The sequence below is a fragment of the Gobius niger genome, assembly GCF_951799975.1.
Source record: "Gobius niger genome assembly, chromosome: 7".
NCBI classification, from domain to species: domain Eukaryota; kingdom Metazoa; phylum Chordata; class Actinopteri; order Gobiiformes; family Gobiidae; genus Gobius; species Gobius niger.
In genome coordinates this window covers 37,052,727-37,064,916 of record NC_136858.1, presented here as the reverse complement: position 1 = coordinate 37,064,916, position 12,190 = coordinate 37,052,727, and the positions used below count along the sequence as shown (strand labels likewise).

Genomic DNA, 12,190 nt, shown 5'->3' with positions numbered 1-12,190 from the left:
CATGTGACCGTTTCCTCCAGAAGGGGAAGAAGTCTGAAAAATGCTTCACTTTTGACCTTTTCTTTGGCTTTAAATCCCTCCGCGTCTTCGTTTCACCACGATGTGTCTTCGTCGGTCACTTTGAGCCTTACAAACCGAGCCGAAAATGTCCGCGGCTGAGCTCCGGAGGGGCGCCCTGGAGGTGGCGGTGATCCCCGAAACCCCGCTTGGTGCTCGGACGGGGGACATCCTCAGGGCAGAGCTCGCTCCCGGGGCTTCTCTGCTCGGATGTGTCGGTCAGAGCGGGACTCTGGAGCTCTGGGACCCCGCGAACAGAGAGGCCAGGCCGGTGCGAGTGGAGGGACGCTTCAGAGAGTGAGTAATAATGGGGAGAGTGAGCACAAAAATCAAAACCTTAAATGTCAAAATGTCTTCTGTTTGTATTATGGTTTAACTTCATTTCACAGCACAGTGATTATATGATAATAGAATGGGGAAGATAGCATTATAAATTACTATTATAACATAGGATACTGGATGCTCTGTTTTCATATGAAGAAAATAAACATGACAAAAAATGACAAAAACTCAACAAAAAGGTGACAAAAATACAGCAAAAAAGTGACAAAAAATACAGCAAAAAATGACAAAAATACAGCAAAAAAGTGACAAAATTACAGCAAAAAAGTGACAAAATTACAGCAAAAAAGTGAGAAAAATCACAGCAAAAAAGTGACAAAATTACAGCAAAAAAAAGACAAAAGTACAGCAGAAAAAATGACAAAATTGCAGCAAAAAATGATTAAAAAGCAGCAAAAAAAAGACAAAATTACAGCAGAAAAAGTGACAAAAATACAGCAAAAAAGTGACAAAAATACAGCAAAAAAAGTGACAAAAATACAGCAAAAAAAAGACAAAAGTACAGCAGACAAAGTGACAAAAATACAGCAAAAAAGTGACAAAAATACAGCAGAAAAAGTGACAAAAATACAGCAGAAAAAAGACAAAAATACGACAGAAAAAATACAAAAATACAGCAGAAAAAGACAAAAATACAGCAGAAAAAATACAAAAATACGACAGAAAAAATACAAAAGTACAGCAGAAAAAATGACAAAATTGCAGCAAAAAATGACTAAAAAGCAGCAAAAAAAAGACAAAATTACAGCAGAAAAAGTGACAAAAATACAGCAGAAAAAGTGACAAAATTACAGCAAAAAAAGACAGAAATACAGCAAAAAAAAGACAAAAAAACAGCAAAAAAGTGACAAAAATACAGCAAAAAAGTGACAAAAATACAGTAAAAAAGTGACAAAAATACAGCAAAAAAGTGACAAAAATACAGCAAAAAAGTGACAAAAATACAGTAAAAAAGTGACAAAATTACAGCAAAAAAGTGACAAAAATACAGCAAAAAAGTGACAAAATTACAGCAAAAAAGTGACAAAAATACAGCAGAAAAAGTGACAAAATTACAGCAAAAAAGTGACAAAAATACAGCAAAAAAGTGACAAAATTACAGAAAGAAAGTGACAAAAATACAGCAAAAAAGTGACAAAAATACAGCAGAAAAAGTGACAAAATTACAGCAAAAAAAGACAGAAATCCAGCAAAAAAAGACAAAAAAAAACAGCAAAAAAGTGACAAAAATACAGTAAAAAAGTGACAAAAATACAGCAAAAAAGTGACAAAAATACAGCAAAAAAGTGACAAAATTACAGCAAAAAAGTGACAAAAATACAGCAGAAAAAGTGACAAAATTACAGCAAAAAAGACAGAAATCCAGCAAAAAAAAGACCAAAAAAACAGCAAAAAAAGACAAAAAAAGGCAAAAAAAGACAAAAATACAGCAAAAAATAACAAAAAAGCAAAAAAAGACCAAAATACAGCAAAAAAATGACAAAAATACAGCAAAGAAGACAAAATCCAGCAGAAAAGTTAGAAAAAAGTGACAAAAACACATAAAGGAAATAAAAAGTGACGACAATGGCAAAGAGAAGAGAATGCATTTGGTTTTGGCGGGTGATAAGAGGTTAAACATGAAACTAGTAACTTTTGGTAATGTTAATAATGTTTGTCAAAGAAATATCTTAATGATCGCCTTTTGTTACTTGCTTTGTAGTTGTGCTTGAAGTTTAACAGGTTCTCTTTTGCCAGTGAGGCAAATCAAAATGTATGATTGATCAAGTTACAATAGGATAATGTTAAATCATAAACGTTGTGTGTACGTGTGCATGATGTGTTCCTATATTCATTGTACTATGTTCTTTGTAATATGTTCCTTTGTATTATTGTGATTTAAATATATATGTGTTGCCTTGGCACATTCACGTATTTTTGAGTAATCTGTAAAAACTCTGATGGCGGCCATTTTAGGGATAGGTTTGCCTGAGTCCTCCTAGGAACGCCCCCACCTCCTGGAGACGCAGTTGTGCAATTAAAGGAACAGGCCACCGTTTTTCCACACTGAGATATGTTCTTACCTGAAAGTAGTTTTAAAGACTTCATAAATGTGAAATCAATCTTTCTTTCGTGCAGTTTCCAATGGGAGGAGGGGGGTGTCCACAGCAGCGTCGGTCCCAGAGGCGCCCGCAGGCTCCTGGCCGTGGGATCAAAGTTCGAGCTGAAACTTTTGGACGTATCTGATGGTCCCGACTCCCTCTCAGCTCTCTGTGAATATTCGTCTGAAAAACTGCTGCAGGCGGTCAGAGAGGCCGACCAGAGTGAGTATTTCAAACCATGGACCCACTGTACGAGGCCAACTTTTGACGTGTTTTCCATCTTTCATTCTAACTTCGGTCTCCCAGGTGCCTCCGAGCTCCTGTCTCTCAGCGTTCTGTCCTGGGCGTGCGGTCGCTGCTGCCTTTTGATAAACACCGAGTGGATTCTGCAGCTTCAGTGGCGGCGGACGGAGGAGCAGCCTGAAGTCCTGTCCTGTTTCAGAGTTCAACAGAGCGACGAGCCTGTTCATCACTGTGTCTGCAAAGAAACTCTGTTCTCACTCACATCCAGCGGGTTCATCTGTATCCTTTTGCTACTATGTGATGAAGTGCACTATCTAAGTTTGTCGATGTATAGTTTTTGATAAATAGACGCACATCAATCAGTACAGCATCTTTTGTTTTGACACAGGGCCTCATTTCCTAGTTATCCAGAGTGTTGCTGATTTCTGGAGATATTTTTTTTTGTAGTTCATGCAGTTCTTATATTTGAAGAGTTTCGTGGCGCTAGGCTAATGCAAGGCTAGCCCATGTCTATGGTATCAGCTAGCCTGCATTAAAAACAGTGTGACCCGCTCCACAGAGCACCTGAGGCAAATCACTTATAACACCAGACTATGTCTGTGTCCATAGAGTCATTTTTGGAACTGACCTTGCATCACATGAATGATGGCATTTTGAGGGACTATTTTAAGTTTAAGTTTCAAGTTTATTGGTTTTGTAAAGCCCAATATCACAACAGAAGTGGCCTCACAGCTGCACCAAACATTAAGGCAATAAAACAGAGCAATAAATATGACAATTTAAAGTTCAGGTGAATCCAGGCAAATATAACGTCCTATAGTAGGTAGCGACGAGCGGCGTGGGCGTCCCCCGTCCTTAGACTCTCCAGCACGGCGAGGAAAAACTCAATAACCCGGCAGGAGAAAAGAGAAACCTTGGGGAGAACCACAGAAGGAGAGATCCACTCCCATGGACGGACAGGCTATAGAGACCCAGGCCGAAGGATCCCTCAGCAGACGGGCCGAGATCACAGACCGTCCAGGCCTCAGATTCCAGAATGCAGGTTCCTCCGTTCACCCAGGTTCCTCCGTTCGATCTAGACAGGCACTCCCGAGGGGGGGGGACAGGAGACACCATGTGAATAGTGATGAACAGACTACAGATACATTAAATATTGTATCATAATAAGACAAAGTCTGCAGTAAGAAGAAGAGGACAGCGCTCAGTGGACCGTACTTCCCACAGCAGTGTTCCTCCTGAGGCAGCTTTACTTCAGGCTGTGGGTCAGAGCTTCACCTCACTGACCTGATTATAAGCTCATTCAAAGAGGTACGTTTTGAACCTAGTCTTAAATGTAGGGATTTTTTAGCAATCACTCCGCCGCTGCGTAGCTTATACAACCACAAAGCTGATGCTGCTCAAATATAAGTTCTTTTAAATGCAAAATTGTTAAAATGACTCTATCAACACAGACATTTATATGGTTAGTCTGGTGTTATAAGTGATTTGCCTCAGGTGCTCTGTGGAGCGGGTCACACTGTTTTTAAGGCAGGCTAGCTGATACCATAGAAATGTGCTAGCCTTGCATTAGCCTAGCGCCACGAAACTCTTCAAACATAAGAACTGCATGAACTACAAAAAAAATATCTCCAGAAATCAGCAACACTCTGGATAACTAGGAAATGAGGCCCTATGTCAAAAATCCTTATCATTATTGTGATTGTGAACATCACTTTTGAATGAAATAAATAAATAAAATGAAAATGAAAAATGAAATGAAATGTCAAAAATCCTGAAATATCCCTTTAATAGAGCTCATCCTAACCTCCTTGACACTTTTTATTTTGCTCAAAAAGGTCCAGGAATGTAAATATCTAATTACATAGAATAGTTGCGTCAGTGAGTCTTCCTTGAGGTTGAAACACGGAGCGCCCTTTGTGCCTTAACAGTTGTGTGCAGCTGTGCGCTCTCTGTCGGACGGCTCAGCGCTCGCCTCCATTGACCTGTGCTCGTACCTGGACTCTGGGCCTCAGGACGATGACCTGTCCTCGTCTCCTCCGTCCTCGCTCCCTCCTCCTGCCTCCTACTGCCTTCTGCAAGTGTCGCACGACCTGAGCACCGCCGTGGCCGTCACCGACTCTCACACCGCCACTGCCTTCGACCTCAACCACTACTTCAGGTTAGGGCTGTGCAATTAATCGAAATTCGATTACGATTTCGATTACAACAGTAAACGATTACAAAATTAGCATAATCGCAAAAAATCGATTTTAATTTTTTTTTGCTGGATTTTTGTCATTTTTTGCTGGATTTTTGTCATTTTTTGCTGGATTTTTGTCACTATTTTTGCTGGATTTTTGTCATTTTTTGCTGGATTTTTGTCATTTTTTTGCTGGATTTTTGTCACTATTTTTGCTGGATTGTTGTCTTTTTTTTTGCTGGATTTTTGTCACTTTTTTGCTGGATTTTTGTCTTTTTTTGCTGGATTGTTGTCTTTTTTTATGGATTTTTGTCACTTTTTTTAAAAGGATTTTTGTCTTTTTTTGCTGGATTTTTGACACTTTTTTGCTGGATTTTTGTCACTTTTTTGCTGGATTTTTGTCATTTTTTGATGGATTTTTGTCACTATTTTTGCTGGATTGTTGTCTTTTTTTATGGATTTTTGTCACTTTTTTTTTGATGGATTTTTGTCTTTTTTTGCTGGATTTTAGACACTTTTTTGATGGATTTTTGTCACTTTTTGCTGGATTTTTGTCATTTTTTGATGGATTTTTGTCACTTTTTCGATGGATTTTTTAAAGGCAACAAATAATCGTTTGAATAATCGTGATTTCAATTATGACAAAAATAATCGTGATTATTATTTTTTCAATAATCGAGCAGCCCTACTTCAGGTGACTTTTAACCCAAGCAAATACTATGCCAAGAACAAACATAAAAAGACAGGCTGCTCACTGATACGCTGATTCATTATGGGATGTGTTTCTATTGTTGCTTTGTTGCTCTGTGACTGAAAACTATAAATATGCTGCATTAGTGACTGTATTCTGCAGCATCTGACATCAAAAGAGCCACAGGCGCATTTCAAATCAAAAGAAAGTCTCAAAAACCTACAATAGTGTTATTATCCCCAAACAACAAAGCTCTTCTACATCCTTTTATTGATGGGATGATTATTAAACAAATACATTTAAAATGCAAATGTAAAATCAAGGCCTGTGAAAATACAACATTGATATCCAAGTTTTGCACACATTTCTGGGCCCAATTCCTTGTTTTTGTTTACCCAAGTTTTCACAATTTAAAACAAAATTAGTTAACCTCTTAACTCACGCCTGAACCGAGAGCATTTTCTCCAGTTCAGCTTTACCCAAATCCAGTAGGCCAGTGTAACGCCTCATTTGAAAGCTAAGATCTACAAAACTCATCTAAATGGATCTTTTTCCTCACGTCATCAGATTTTTTTTCCATCATTTTTTGGTTGGGTTTTCAACTAATTTTTGTAACTTTTTTGTCATTTTTTTGTCAAATAGTAAATTTTTTGTCACTTTTTGTCACATGTTCATCATTTTTTCATCATTTTTCAATTTTTGGTCATTTTTTTGGTCATTTTTTGTTAATTTTTTTGTCAATTTTTGTGACATTTTTGCCACTTTTTCATAATTTTTTTGTCAATTTTTTGTGTCACTTTCTGTCATTTTTTGTGTCACTTTCTGTCACATTTTTTCATCATTTTTTTGTCAAATTTCTGTCAATTTTTTGTCAATTTTTTGTCCGTTTTTTGTGACATTTTTGCCACTTTTTCATCATTTTTTCGTCATTTTTTTGTCACTTTCTGTCATTTTTTTGTGTCACTTTTTCATCATTTTTTCATCATTTTTTCATCATTTTTTTATCAATTTTTTGTAATTTTTTGTCAATTTTTTGTAATTTTTTGTCCTTTTTTGTAAATTTTTTGTCAATTTTTGTGACATTTTTGCCACTTTTTCATATTTTGTTTGTCAATTTTTTGTACATTTTTCGTCATTTTTTTGTGTCACTTTTTCATAATTTTTTCATAATTTTTTTTGTCATTTTTTTGTCAATTTTTTGTAATTTTTTTGTCATTTTTTGTCCATTTTTTATCCATTTTTTGTGACATTTTTGCCACTTTTTCATCATTTTTTCGTCAATTTTTTGTCACTTTTTGTCACATTTTTTCATCATTTTTTTGTCAAATTTCTGTCAATTTTATGTCAGTTTTTTGTCCATTTTTTGTCCGTTTGTTGTCACATCTTCATCATTGTTTTTTGTCTCAGTTCTGTCGCTATTTTCACACCTTTTTTCCAGAAGCTTTTGGATTGGGGTAAAGCCAAACTGGAGAAAATGTGCTCGGTTCAGGTGGGGGTTAAGGGGTTAATGTTTAGGAGGATCTATCTTTTGCTATTGTTTCATTAAATATTGTTTTTGGGCAAAAAATCGCATTAAAAAGTATGGCTACTGTCTACGTTTCAAAATGGGAATGTCTTCGGGTTGCCAATTATTGCTGTTGTTTTGTCTTGTATTGTCAGCCTACAAAAGCCTCGGTGGAAAGCCCTCCGCACATAAGGGATAGTCTGTTCTTCAGCATGTTTTCCTCATCCTAATAAGCACAGCTGAAAAATAGCCCAAAGCTGTTTAATCCCGCTGCCAAATGTTCCCAAACAAACAGTTGTCATCCGTCTGACTGCTGTCGTGCCAGGAAAGCGCATTCATGAGAAAGTAAGACGAAACTTTGTCAACTGTTTCCCTCCAGGGTGTTTCCGGGACATTCGCCATGTGCCCCGGCCCCGGAGAAGCCCCCTCTGCAGCCGCCCGAGGACCCCAGGGACCAGGACACTGTGAGCAGCTCCAAGCACTGCCTCTCTGCTCTGGGAGTGAACTTCAGCACCGACCGGTAAACAAACTCCGGGTATTGGGGAAGAATGGATAAGTAGGTAGCTGGAAGGCTTGGATTTGTGGGCACGCCAAATGGACAACATGTGCTGAAAATAGATGGGCACATTCTAATAGTGATGCTTTTGATCAGTATTCCAGTTAGACAACCCCTAACCCTAACCCTAACCCTAACCCTAACCCTAACCCTAATTAGCATTTGAAGCTAATACAAGAATCATGTTTATTTTAGGGTTAAAACCTTTATACATCACGAAAGACATAGGGCCCGATCTTGTGGTTCATAGCGCAGCGTCATAGCGTTATGAAATGTACAGGATTTAATTGATCAGAAACTGCAGGATTTCTTGGAGCGGCTGAATTGGAAAAGGAAAAAAAAAGTTTCTCTGCCCCCTGTAAAATGTGCTTCTTTCTTTTGGACTGAGCTGTGGCTGCACAAGGAGCATCATCAGGAGGTAAAGACTGACACACGATGGAAATGTCTCCTTCAAACTCAGATTAGACCCGGTGTTGTGGCACTTGAAGGCGTGTGTGGTTTATTTATGGAAAACTGTTGTTGTTTTGGTGTTAGGGGTGTGCATGTTGATCTACTGTATCAAGAACCACACAGTGATGGAGCTGGTCAGGATGCTCTTTATAGTCCCTCTAGAAGTTGTACACAACGGTGGCTGGGACTCTTCTCATCGCCATGTTCTTGTAATAAAACGATTTATAATCAGAGGAGTTAGAATTGCCTTAGCCCCATCTAAACTTCGTTCTGAAGCTGGGCCAGCACGCAAAGTCTGTTTCATTACTGCTCCTTCTGTGGTCTAGATCTGAGGCAACCATTGTATAAGGGAGACCCTCGCTCCAACCCTAGTTTTTTTTACATTTTACATTCATCTTATCTTCCAAAATTCATACAGTGTGGATGCTCAAAATGGAGTCGGCTGAAGCTCATAAGTGCCGACCCCATGTTCAATTCAATGTACATTTACAAAACATAATCAATTATTAGGTCTAGATCACATTGACTTTTGATGCAAGTCCTTCCTGAGCTAAACAGATACAGATTTTTAACGATACAATCATCAGTTTTAAGCTTCACACAAAATGTTACATGAAGAGAATTTACACATAACACCAGTGTTAATTTTGTCAACATAATTTATTTTAGTCTTAGTCTTTTGACGAAAATGTATTTCGATTTAAGTCTAGTTTTAGTCAAAAAAATTTCTTCAATTTTAGTCTAGTTTTAGTCGACTAAAATTGCAAGTAAATTTAGTCGACTAAATTTAAGACGAATTTAGTCGACTTTACATTTATAATATTCATCATAATCATATTTAATCTTGTTCCTTTGTCTTTTTTCTTTTTTTTTGTAATTTTTTTTGTCAAATTTTGTCAAATTTTTGTAATTTTTTTGTAATTTTTTGTAAAAATTTTTGTCACATTTTGTCACATTTTTGTCATTTTTTTGGTAATTTTTTGTCACATTTTTGTTATTTCTTCGTTAATTTTTTATCAAATTATTGTCATATTTTTGTCACAATTTTGTCATTTATTTGTCAAATTTTTTTCACATTTTTGTCACATTTTTGTATTTTTTTCGTTAATTTTTTATCAAATTATTATCATTTTTTTGTCACATTTTTGTCACATTTTTGTAATTTTTCGTAAATGTTTTGTCAATTTCTTGTGACATTTTTGTGACATGTAGAGGCTGCTCCACATGAACAAAGCTCAGAGCTGATCCTTTGGGAGAGGATTTACATGATCTGAGGCTCTTTCAGACGCTCAATAGAAGTTTGGATGATTTTAGTCTCTCCTTTTCATTTTTATTCAGTCTTATTTTAGTCGACTAAAATATCTGGACATTTTAGTCACAGTTTTAGTCTCATGAGAAACTTTTAATTTAGTTTTAGTCCAATTTTAGTCACAAAAAATATAACTTTGACTAAAATTAAGACTAAATATTTTAGTCGACGAAATTAACACTGCATAACACAGCAACTTTTTAAATTTGTACATTTTGTAGAATGGACCGAAATAAACATAACACTCGGTTGGACAAAGTATGTCTAAAAAGAATTACTACTACTACTAACATCCTAAACAACTAAGTCTAGTCGACAACCTCGCAAACCTTTACTCAGATAAAAAATCTCGTGGACGACTGAGTGTTATTATTTCTCTTCTTCTCCAGCTCATGGGAGTCGCGTATGGCCTCCATGTACTCCGCGGCCCGGGACGCTTCACCCCCTCCCTCCCGCTCCCCTCCGTCCGACGCCCCCTGGTGGTCGGGCCTGCCTCACCTCAGCGCCCATCATGCACCTCTCCCGGAGCGAAGCCGAGTGCCGCCCAAAGGCCTGACCCGGTCTCTCTCCGTTCCCGACGCCTGCTCCGCCTCTCTCCTCGCCGTGTCCGAGTTCTCCGCTCTGTTCACCTTCGTCGCCCCCGGAAACGCTCACACCACCGTGGCATTGTGGGAGTTCGAGTCCGGGAACGTGAGCTACCACGCGGCGGAGGGCGAGGCGGCTCCCGTGCGGCGCCGTGGAGAGAAGCAACACGTGCTGCTGCTGAAAAGTAAGATATTATATACAAAACCCAAAATACAAATAAGTAAATTTCTTCTACATTATATGACTTTAAACCAGTACTTAGCCCACAGTCATAGCTAAATGTTGCTTTTTATGTAAGTTTAGCTGTAAAATAATAACAAATTACTCAGAATATTGTAAATCTCTGGGTGTAAAGAATGTTACATGATTGTTACATGATATTCCTTTAACCTCTTATCACCAACCAAATCCATTCTCTCCTCTTTGCCATTGTCGTCACTGTTTATTTCCCTTATGTGTTTTTGTCACTTTTTTATTACTTTTTTGCTGGAATTTTGTATTTTTTCTGTTGGATTTTTGTCTTTTTTTGCTGGATTTTTGTCATTTTTTTCTGATGGATTTTTGTCTTTTTTTCTGCTGGATTATTGTCACTTTTTTTGCTGGATTTTAGTCTTTTTCTGCTGGATTTTTGTCATTTTTTCTGCTGGATTTTTGTCTTTTGCTGGATTTTTGTCTTTTTTTCTGCTGGATTTTTGTAATATTTTCTGATGGATTTTTGTCTTTTTTCTGCTGGATTTTTGTCACTTTTTTGCTGGATTTTTGTCATTTTTCTGCTGGATTTTTGTCATTTTTTCTGCTGGATTATTGTCACTTTTTCTGATGGATTATTGTCACTTTTTCTGATGGATTATTGTCTTTTTTTCTGCTGGATTTTTGTCTTTTTTTTCTGCTGGCTTTTTGTCTTTTTTCTGCTGGATTTTTGTCTTTATTCTGCTGGATTTTTGTCATTTTTCTGCTGGATTTTTGTCTTTTTTTCTGCTGGATTTTTGTCATTTTTTCTGCTGGATTATTGTCATTTTTTCTGCTGGATTATTGTCACTTTTTTGCTGGCTTTTTGTCTTTTTTCTGCTGGATTTTTGTCTTTATTCTGCTGGATTTTTGTAATTTTTCTGCTGGATTTTTGTCTTTTTTTCTGCTGGATTTTAGTCTTTTTTTGCTGGATTTTTGTCTTTTTTCTGCTGGATTTTTATCATTTTTTGCTGGATTTTTGTCTTTTTTCTGATGGATTTTTGTCATTTTTCTGCAGGATTATTGTCACTTTTTTGTTGGATTTTTGTCACTTTTTTTGCTGGATTTGTATCTTTTTTTTCAGTTTTTGTCATTTTTGTCGCCTTTTTTAGTCACTTTTTAGCTTTTTTTGTTGCGTTTACATCCTCACTTTCTTCTCGTTTTTTTGCCTCTGTTTTGAAGAAGCTTTTAGATTTGGCGAATGTGGAGAAAACATGTTCAGGTGGGAGTTAAGAGGTTAATGGAGTAAATCACCATTACTGTCCTGTTCAAGGGGTCTAGATCTGTGTTTCCAGACCGGGGTACTTGAGCACTTAGCAGGGGGCACTTGTAATTATTTCAGATTAAAAAAAGAAGCTGAAACTGAGTAGAATTTTAAAGTTTTTCAGCAAACAGTAAGATTTTTTAAACACAACTCACTATAAAATACTTAATAGTTCAGTTAGTCACTTTCTTATAATATTGGCAAGATCCTCGAGGTAGGGGGTAGAGTATAAATGAACAACTCAAGGGGTACGTGAAACAAAAAAGGTTGGGGACCACTAGTCTAGATGACAAATCATTTAGATCAGGCACCAGTGTCTTTAAAGTAAACAATTTACCGAGAATACAAATACCGAGCCCTGTACCTAACCTAATGTTTTGCCGGGCGCCAGTATCTATCCAGTGAATAGGATCTAGTATCCTATTCACTGGATACACATGGATTTCACACATTTCTTAAAAAGTAAATATGATACAATAATATAGAAAGCACAGGTTTCTCAATTAAGAAAGGCGGTTAACCTCTTAACTCCCGCCTGAACCGAGAGGATCTTTTTCCTCACGTTTTTATTTATTTTTGTCAATTTTTTAATTTTTTTTTGTCATTTTTTGTAAAAAAAATTGTCACATTTTGTCACATTTTTGTAAAAAAAATTGTAATTTTTTGTCACATTTTTTGTCACATTTTTGTAAAAAAAAATT

At 36.9% G+C, this 12,190-nt stretch overlaps 1 protein-coding gene across 1 annotated transcript in view; it reads left to right on the top strand.

Annotated features, from left to right (window-relative positions):
• The first annotated feature begins 13 nt into the window (after positions 1-13).
• Positions 14-12,190, top strand: part of spg11 (SPG11 vesicle trafficking associated, spatacsin) — a 63,043-nt gene continuing 50,866 nt past the window's right edge. Inside the window, exons 1-6 of the mRNA XM_079560559.1 lie at positions 14-354; positions 2,518-2,702; positions 2,787-3,002; positions 4,662-4,881; positions 7,477-7,617; positions 9,802-10,181. Coding sequence (XP_079416685.1) covers positions 146-354; positions 2,518-2,702; positions 2,787-3,002; positions 4,662-4,881; positions 7,477-7,617; positions 9,802-10,181 — 1,351 coding nt within the window. The 5' untranslated portion in view covers positions 14-145. The remainder of the gene's footprint in view (positions 355-2,517; positions 2,703-2,786; positions 3,003-4,661; positions 4,882-7,476; positions 7,618-9,801; positions 10,182-12,190) is intronic.